We start from the raw sequence: 10,221 nt of genomic DNA, 5'->3' as shown, positions 1-10,221 counted from the left end.
CGCGGGTGGAGGGAGCAGTTATGGCTGCTCTCAGTTCCGTCCCTAGGGGCTCTGCCTCACAGAGTCCCAGCAACCGCTGCAAACCTCAGCGAGAAAGCTGCCTTCGAGTTCCGACCAAAGCCAGACAGTCCCGCTTCTCCCGTTTGAGTCTGGGTCCCTAGAGACTCGCCTGGCTCTGGAGCTCAGAGTCTGAAGCTCCCTCCCGATTGAAAACAACAACCGTGCCCTCCGCCGCTAGCCCGCTCCATGCGCATTCCGCACCAGAGTACTTCACTTCAGCACTGTGCCTCCTCTGAGTCTGGGTATGATATTCTCTTTCCTCCTAGTTGTAGAATTTCCACTCGGCCAGCCTCCCTGTGGTTCTGGATGATGTCCGTTCTGTCTTTTAGGTGTAATTTGAATTGGTTGTTCAAGGCAGCAATCTCTGGCGTTAACCTATGCCACCATCTTGGTTTCTCCACCTTAAGGACCTTTAATTCCATAACTTAGTGGTGTTTTATAGGTATCCACACACTTACTGGCCTACCCGTGCAGAGCTGTTTATTAAACAACTTCCTCAAGACTGATTGCAGATTTGCTGCCTAGAATGTTTAACTTGTGTGCCAAAAACAAGATCACATTTCCAAAGATCACATTTTTTTGGCCATTCAGAAATTGCCAAAATTATCAGAGGCCTTGACCTTCATACAAATATAAACCTGATCAGAAGACTTGTAGATTCTTTCAGCACTGTAATTGTGAGAGATTTTTTTTTCATACATTAAATTTATTTTCTTCACTCTCAGCCTTAGGTCTTTGAGCAAGGGAATTTTTGTAAGCAGCATGAGTATGGATTGAAAAGATGACTTCCTCTTCTGCATCTCTATTTTGTTTTCTTAGGATCCCACCATTCTGCCAAAAGAGAGAAAAAACAAAATACTAGAACTCTAGTGTTTTAAATGTTGGTACCGTCCTGTGAGAACAGACTAAGTAATAAATAATTTAGAGAAACGCTATCACATCTACCTTTTGGAGATGAGATGAGTCACAGGCATGAGAAACATTGACATTTATTTAGCCAATTAAGAAAATGTAACCCAGAAGGAGAGGCAGAACCCAAAGGAGACAAACGCTTGCTCTGGAAAGCCACTTCGCAGTTTTGTTTGCGGCCACTCACCCTGGGCTCCAGAGGAGTGGGGGTGGTACAGACTGGAGTTGCCTAAGGAGAGTCTGGTTTGTGGCTTGGAAGAGAGATATGGGGGAGCAGTTGCTGAAATCCCTGTACTGGTTCATCCTTTTATACCACAGCAGCCATCTTTCCTGGGCAGTGCAACACCCAAGTAGCAGCAGCCTGGGATTATCTCAAGAATCCCATTCATTCCACCCTGCATCATTAGTCCTGCTGAGGAGTCAGTGGCATAGGCAGGAAGGGAAAGCCTGAGCAGACTCTGTGGGTGTCAGTAACTGGAATTGGAGCTGGGCCATTTTCCCCACTTTCCCACAAACCAGACTGGCGCTTCCCCTTCATGGGAGACCCTATAGGAGCACCCTCCTGGCCTCTGGAAGACTCAGCCTCTGGGCTCCAGAAGCCCCAGCCACCCGGCTACAAGACTAGGTGCTCCACCCTGCCGAGGTCAGGGAAAAATCTGAGACAGATTCAGACCTGTGGATCTGGATGGAGGATTACACCCACCATCTTTCCTAAAGTCTAAATAGCACTTCCCCCTCACAGGAGATCCAAAACCGCCCCTTGTGATTCTGCCTTTTAGAGACTAAGCCCTTTCCGTGACTGAGCTTAACAGTCAGCTGGAAGGTGGAGGCAGGTCCCAGGGTGACTTGAGAGGTTTGCTGACCAGCCCTTGTGCCACGTGCTGGTAAAATTGAGTTCTAGAGTGCAGTTTGGCCCTTCTCGTGTTTAGCCAAGGTCAGTATTACAAGCTGTGCATTACATGTAGCCTCAAACAAATTGCCCAGGGCTAGACATGGGCAGCATATGACATTGGCATACACCAGAATTTCTCCAAAGAGGCCCAGAACCAATACACCAAGTGACCAGCTTTAGACAATATTGGAGCAGGATCCAACCAGTGTCAAAAACAACAAATCAAAAGGGAGACTTCAGCAGGCACTAAACTCTGCTGAGGGGAACTCCACTTTTTTTATTCTTTTCTTTCTTTTCTCTTTTTTTAAAAAAAATATTTTTTTACTATTTCAGAGGGGAAGAGAGGGAGAGAGAGAGATAGAAACAACAACGATGAGAGAGAAGCACTGAGTGGCTGCCTCCCGTACCCCCTCCCCCCCCCCACCCTAGGGATTGAGCCCACTACCCAGGCATGTGCCCTAATCGGGAATTGAACTGTGACATCCTGATTCATAGGTTGATGTTCAACTACTGAGTCATACCAGCTGGGATCTTTCCTTTTTTATACATCTTTGTTTTTCTTACCACTTTCATTTTTTAAAAAAAATATTTTTTCTTTTTCCTTTCCTTACTCTATTTATTTGCTGTTTAATTTTCATATTCTTTTCTTCCCATTTCTCTTTTCTTATCCTTTACTATTTTTAAAATTTTCATATTCTTCTCTTTTTCTTTTCCTTTTCTCTTTTTCTTTTTTCCATATTATATTTATTTTTTATTTTTTCTTATTATTTTAATTGTTGTGCTGTTGTGTGTTTTTTTGTTTTATGTTTTGTTTTGTCAGTAGCTTGTTTGCCATGGTAGGGGTTGATACTCACAGCTAGCCTGAGAGTCAGTGCCACCCACAAATGAGCCAATAGCCATCAAGACCCAGTTATAACAGGAGTGCCCACATAACCCACAAAAGGGGCTTTCCTAGAGCACCCAGCGGTTGTAAGCCAATTACCATGTTTCTCTTTTATTAGTATAGATAATACCCAAAGTCCTAGCCATAGAGATCAGTCAAAATCAAGAAAAAATTAGAGACAACCAAATTGGAAATGAGGAAATAAAACTGTCATTATATGCAGATGATGTGATATTGTACTTAGAAAATCCTAAAGACTCCACCAAAAAACTACTAGATCCAATGAAAGAATTCAGCAAAGTAGCAGGATGCAATGTTAATGTTCAGAAATCAATGGCATTTTTATACACCAATAATAAACTAACAGAATAATAAACTAAGAAAACAATCCCATTAACTGTTCCACCAAAAATATAAGTTATCTAGGAATAAACTTAACTAAGGAAGTAAAAGGCCTGCATTCAGGAAACTATAGGATATTGAAGAAAGAAATAGAGGAAGACACAAACACGTGCAAGTATATACCATGTTCATGGATTGGAAGAATTAACATCATTAAAATATCAGTATTACCCAAAGCAATTTGTAGATTCAATGCAATTCCTATTAAAATACCGTTGAATGGGGCAATAAGGTCCTGGCGGGGGGTAGAGGCGGGTTGGATGGGGTCAATGAGGGGGAAAAGGAGACATATGTAATACTTTCAACAATAAAGAATTATAAAAAATAAACGAAGAAAGAAAGAAAAGAAAATGCCATTGTCATATTTCACAGATTTAGAATAAATATTCCAAAAATTTAGAACCAAAAAGGACCCAAAATGGCCTCAGCAGTCTTGAGAAAGGAGAACAAAGTTGGAGATATCGCAATACCAGATATCAAAGTATACTACAAGACCATCTTTATCAAAACAGGCTGGTATGGCACAAGAACAGGCATATAGATTAATGGAACAGAACAGAGAGCCCAGAAAACTCATGGCTTTATGGTCATTAATATTTGACAAAGGGTAGGCAAGAGTGTACAATGGAGTAAATACAGTCCCTTCAATAAGTGGTGTTGGGAAAATTGGATAGGTAAATTTAAAAAAAAAAAGTAGGCCATAAACTTATACCATATACAAGAATAAACTCAAAATGGATAAAAGAGTTAAATGTAAGTCATTAAATCCTTAAAATTCTAGAAGAAAATATAGGCAGTAAAATCTGAGACAGCCTTTGGAGCAACATTTTTGCCTATACATCTTTTCAAGGAGGACTTACAGATGGCCAATGGACATATGAATAAATGCTAAATGTCCCTAGTCATCAGAGAGATGCAAACTAAAACTGTAATGAAGTATCTCTGCACACCTGTCAGAATGGCTATGGTAAATAAGTCAAAAAACAAGTGCTGGCGAGGATATGGAGGAAAGGGAACCGCAGTGCTCTGTTGGAGGCAATGCAGTTCCATGCAGCCACTGTGGAAAACAGTGTGGAGTTTCTTTTAAAAAATTGCCTTTTTGACCCATTGATCCCACTTGTGGGAATATATCCTAAGAATCCTGAAACACCAATCAGAAAGAATATATGCACCTCCGTGGTCACTGCAATGCTGTTTTACAATAGCTAAGATCTGTTAACAGCTCAAGTGCCCATCAGTAGTTGAGTGGACAAGAAAGCTGTGGTGTATTTACACACTGGAATACTACATGGCTGTGAATAAGAAGGAACTCCTACCTTTGAGACAGCGTTGATGGACTTGGAGATTATTATGCTAAGTGAAATAAGCCAGTCAGAGAAAGACAAATACATGATTTCACTTATATATGGAATCTAATGAACAAAATAAACTGATGAAAAGGCATGGAACATAGGAACAGACGGGTATGTCAGAGGGGAAGTGGGTGGGACGGATTGGATAAAAGAAGGTGAAGAGATTAGCCAAAGAAGATATATGCATAGCCCATGGTCACAGACAACAGTGTGGTGAAGTCCAGGGCAGGTGGGGGTAGGGGCTGGGAGGAGTTGTGCAAAGAGGGGAAAAATGGGGAACATCTGTCATAATGTCAACAATAAAAAATAAATTTAAAAAATAAAAAATATATTATTGGATTAAAAAAAAGAAAATGTAATCCAAAGTTATTCACCAAGGAACACTGACTAATGTCATGAGGGAACCTGGATTGGGTGGTGTGGAAGCTCTAGTTTAGAAGAAAGAGTGGAAGGACTTCACAAGGCATTTGTAAGTGGTATGAGTTCTCACCACATGGAGAAACTGGTTTTTCTTAACATCAACCTTTGTGTCACCTTAAAAAGTTATTTCTAGATTTTATTTTCTTGTGAAATCTTTTTTCATCCTTACAATAACTATAGTTGCAGGCATTTTTCTGACCAGCCCTTGAATCTTTTTGCGCTTTGTAAGCTGTCATTGTTGACACATGATGAATATGTATCAGAGACAGAGATATAAACAAATAGACATGAAAAAATCACAGATTAGGGCACCTTACTCAAGGGAAACCCAAGCTGTGCATCATAATTGGAGTGTTTCCTGGAAACCCTGCTCACCCAAGTTACCTTCCTCACCTGCCAGATTCCCTAATATGGGTCTCATTTATTCCTCAAAAGTTCATTTTTTGGCTATCAAGAATGAATAAACCCTGCCTGGCCAGGTAGCTCAGTTGGTTAGAGTGATTCAATCCCCAGTCAGGGCACATACAAGAATCAACCAATAAATGCATGAATAAGTAGAACAACAAATTGTTGGTGTTTCTCTCTCTAAAATGAATTTTAAAAATACAGCAAGTACATCTGATGAGATGTGATGATTAGTTCACACTCCCTGGGAAACAGGATGGGTAGAAGCGAGTTATACAGTACACTTGCTATATCACCTTCTTCATAAATCAGCCACCCAACCTGTGCTGCCAGGGGCTTATTAAAACTGGGGGGCAAGGCTTGTATTTCTCATTTTCCTGTTTTCAATAACATTCAGTGTTCAATTCTTTTTTTTCTTATTAAAAAATTAATTTCTTCTGTAAATCACTTGAATTTCATGTCTGAATAATTTCAGTATTATATTCTATAATGTAACCAGTGGGTGTAAGAACCATAAAAATATTTACATAGCAGCACAATTTACAATAGTTAGGACTTGGAAACAGTCTAAGTGCCCATCAGCAGATGAGTGGATTAGAAAACTGTGGTACATCTACACAATGGAATACTATGCTGCTGTAAAAAGGAAGGAACTCCTACCATTTGCAACAGCATGGATGGAGCTGGAGAGCATAAGATCAACCAAAAGACTTGTATGCATGCATATGTAAGCCTAACCAATGGACAGAGACAGCACGGGGGTGAGGGCATGTACGGGAGTGGGGTGGGGGGGGCAATGGGAGGATATGGACACATTTAATACCTTAATAAATAAAATATAATAAAATAAAATATTTACTGAATTAAATAGTCATTGCTTATGTTCCCTTTGGAATCCTAGCATCTCCAGGCTCCAGCACTTGCTTAGCTGCTACGAGTCCGGTGAACCAGTATTCCTGGGAGAGCGCTATGGCTACGGTCTGGGCACTGGCGGCTACAGCTACATCACGGGAGGAGGAGGGTAATTATGAGCATGGCTTTCTGCTAATTCTGTCCACATTACACTTCTGTTTCTGGATGCGGGACTGGGTCTTCTGGTGGTGCTCTGTAAGCTCTGTAAATGGTAGCTGGAAGTGAACATCAATTTGTTAACCATAGTAAGGAATATTTTGTATCTTGAAGAGACAATATAAAAATGTTTGTCAAGGTATTTGGTAGAAATGTCCCTGTAGTAATGCTTGCTTCTGGGTAGCCAGTTAGTTTTGATTGTCTGTTTAAATGGAAAAATAATTGGATATAGATTTTATTTTATTTTCAGAAAACAAGTCATCAGATTTTTAAATGATCTAGTTCTGACAAATCATATTTGGGAAAAGAGTAGTGTAGAAGTTTAGACTCAAGCGATTAAGTGCTGTTTGTATACGATTTATATGTTTCAAGCAACAGTTAAAATCAAAGGTTGGGAGTTGTTTTCTAAGATTTTTATTGACTTTTAGAGAGAGAGGAAGAGAAACATCAATGCATCAATGGGACACTGAGACATTGATCAGCTGCCTTTCTCCCACATGCCCTCACTGGGGCTTGAGGCTGAAACCCAGGCACATCCCCTGACCAGAAACTGAACCGGCAACTGCCCCCGTACCTTAGTTATTAAGTACTAGAGGCCTGGTGCATGGATTTGTGCACATTGAAAGGAAATTAATTAGAAGAAATATTTTAGAGGCTGGGGAGGGACTGCGGGACGTTGGCTGACTGGGGAGAGACCGCGTGAAGGCTCCAAGGCATTTCTGGCCCAGCTTGCCCAGTTCTGATCGGCTGGACCCCGGCAGCAAGCTAACCTACCAGTTGGAGCAGTTGTCCCCTGGTGGTTAGTGTACATAATAGCGACTGGTCGAACGGTTGAAGGAATGGTTGGACACTTAGCATATTAGGCTCTTATTATATAGGATAGTAATTTAAACTCATCCAAAGGAGTTTGCTGAATGACCATTATATTTTGGGCAAAATTCTAAGCACTGGATTATAAACTTCTGAAAGGCTAGCACTTTATATTTTTACTTTGCAGTCCCCAAGATAAGAATAATTCCTACTATAGCAGTGGTTCTCAACCTTCTGGCCCTTTAAATACAGTTCCTCATGCTGTGACCCAACCATAAAATTATTTTCATTCCTACTTCATAACTGTAATGTTGCTACTGTTATGAATCATAATGTAAATATCTGATATGCAGGATGGTCTTAGGTGACCCCTGTGAAAGGGTTGTTCGACCCCCAAAGGGGTCACGACCCACAGGTTGAGAACCGCTGTACTATAGGGTCTCAAGAATCATATCCAAGTGTTTCAGTTTGGTCTATCTGATTCAGGTGTGTATGCAACATGGTCATGGGGGTGGCTCTTTCACAGTGATAACCAAGCCTGGGCAGGTCTTTGTTCAACAGTGACATGCATCTACCTAAGGTCATGAGCAATAGGAGATAGGGTCCACACAGGCCTTTGAAAAGAGGTTAAAAGGTAAGGCTGAGAACTGACCCTTTCATTTTTAAAAAAATGTTCAAGCTTTTTATAGCCTTATGGTAAAGCATTTAGTTTTCTGGGTGAAGTGTTGGAGCCAGTTAAGGCATAGTAATAGTACCTATTAAGCCAGAACTTTCCACTTTTGAAAGGGGCCCTGGTGTTTGTATATGGGTTTATATATTTTGTAGCACAATGGTGTTAATAGACTTTTAAGCTAGAAGTGACTTTTTGTGTGCTTCCTGAAAGCAGACTCTTTAAAAATATCCTATATAATAAAACCTTAATATGCAAATCGACCGAATGGCGGAATGACCGGCAGAATGACCGGTGGAATGACTGGTCACTGTGATGCACACTGACCACCAGGGGGCAGATGCTCAACACAGGAGCTGCCCACTGTCCACAGGCCCTGGCCAGTGGTGGCAGCGGGGGGCGGGGCTGGTGAGCCAGTGGCACCAGGTCAGCCAAGGTGGGTGTCAGCGGAGGCCCCCCAATCACTCCGCCGGTTGCTCCGCAGATTGGCCCTGATCATTGGCCAGGACTAGGGATCCTACCCATGCACAAATTTTATGCACTGAGCCTCTAGTGTATGTGTGTGTGTGTGTGTGTATATATATATATATATTATTGATTTCAGAGAGGAAGGGAAAGGGAGAGAAAGATAGAAACATCAATGATGAGAGGGAATCATTGATCAGCTGCCTCCTGCATGCCACCCACTAGGGATTGAGCCTGCAACCAGGGATGTGCCCTGACCAGGAATCAAATCATGACTCCAGGTTCATAGATTGACACTCAACCACTGAGTGACACTGGCCGGGCTCTGTAAGCAGACTCTTTTGTTGTCTTCCTGGCCTATTGGATTTCCTGTTATTTCTGAGACAGGCACTAGAGGCCTTTTGAAACTGGGTATTATCTTAACTACCCACATTGCCTTTTACTGTTCCAGTTAATTGGTCATTCATTCAGTCAAAAAGCCAGTGTGTGACAGGTGAGTGCCAGCTTCCAGTACATTGCTGGATTGGCCCGGGCATCCACTGCTAACCCATTAAGGTGGCACCTTTAGTCTCCTACATGTTGAACTTTTATCTTGCTACTGTCTTTTCTGACACCTCCAGTTTTCCCATATTAAAACATCTTCCTGTCGCCACACCATCTCTCTTCTTCCCTTGAAAACATCTTAAGAATTCACTCCTCTCACTCTTCCACTTCCCTGGTCCCACTGCCACCAGACCTTAATCTGACTTGGGGCCAGAGTAAGCCTAGCCTTCTGCCTAAACTACCTCATCAGTGTGATCCATACAGACAAATTCGTTCTAGTCTTTATCTTCTTTAACCTCTGAGCAGCCTTTGATGAAGTTGACCGTTTCTCTTACTCTCTGGAGCACCCTCCTATTATTGTGTATTTCTGTTTTTGCTCATTCCTTCTCAGTTCCTGTTATCTAGTCTGTAAATGTCTGTTTTCCAGTCATCTTTTCTAGTCTTTCTTCTCTTCTCACTCTCTCAATGATCTCACCTACTCCCATGGCTGGGTGCCGAGTACACCTTAACTTCTATCCCCTGACTGGAACTCTCTTTTGACCTCCTGATTCAAATGTCCACTTACCAAAGGACTTCTCCCCTGGGATGATTCATGGCCACATAAACTCAGCACCTCCCATACTGACTTCTTTGTTTCTGACTTGAGCCTCTGGTTTTCTGTCTTCCAGTGGTTTTCCCTTTCCAGGTAAGACATCAATGTATGCTGGTTCCTACCCCAGAAATTTGTGAGTCAGCTCTTACCCTTCCACTTTATTACCCACTCCCCTGCAATTGACTGGATTGCTAAATCATGTGGATTTTATCTCCTAAATATCTCTTATGTCAATACTTCTCTTGGTACCTCCACAGTTCTAATCTAGTTCACCATCATCTCCTGTGTGGTGGGTTCTGCAGCAGCCTCCTGGTCTCCTTACTTCTCCATGAAGTTGTCCACAATGTAGTCAGAGAGAGACCTTTCTCAAGACCCTTTCTCAAAGCCCTCTCCTACTCAGAGGCCTTTACTGGCTTCCCATTGTTTTGGTTTTTCCCCAAGAGTATGAACCCTTTTATACTTTTGGCCTTTTTTTAAATATGTTTTTTATTGTTGATAGTATTACAGATGTCTCCCATCCCCCATTCTGTACCCCCTTTCTGCCAGTTCCTACCCACGCCCCCAGGTCTTCACTACGCTATTGCCAGTGCCATGGGTTATACATATCCTATCTAATAAAAGAGAAACATGGTAATTAGCTGTACCTCTGCTACCCTTCCCATTGGCTAATCAGGGTGATATGCAAATTAACTGCCAGCCAAGATAGCGGCCGGCAGCCAGGCAGCTGGAAGCGAACATGAGGCTTGCTTG

At 42.0% G+C, this 10,221-nt stretch overlaps 1 protein-coding gene across 1 annotated transcript in view; it reads left to right on the top strand.

The window, feature by feature from the left end:
- The window catches only part of B3GLCT (beta 3-glucosyltransferase), a 112,912-nt gene that overhangs the window by 85,711 nt on the left and 16,980 nt on the right, over positions 1-10,221 (top strand). The window contains exon 13 of the mRNA XM_015563892.1: positions 6,225-6,344. Within this exon, the coding sequence (XP_015419378.1) occupies positions 6,225-6,344 (120 nt within the window). The remainder of the gene's footprint in view (positions 1-6,224; positions 6,345-10,221) is intronic.

This window comes from Myotis davidii, unplaced genomic scaffold (assembly GCF_000327345.1).
Source record: "Myotis davidii unplaced genomic scaffold, ASM32734v1 scaffold119, whole genome shotgun sequence".
In the NCBI taxonomy this organism is placed as follows: domain Eukaryota; kingdom Metazoa; phylum Chordata; class Mammalia; order Chiroptera; family Vespertilionidae; genus Myotis; species Myotis davidii.
Note: the sequence above shows the minus strand (reverse complement) of the source record. Positions and strands in the feature narration are given on the sequence as shown.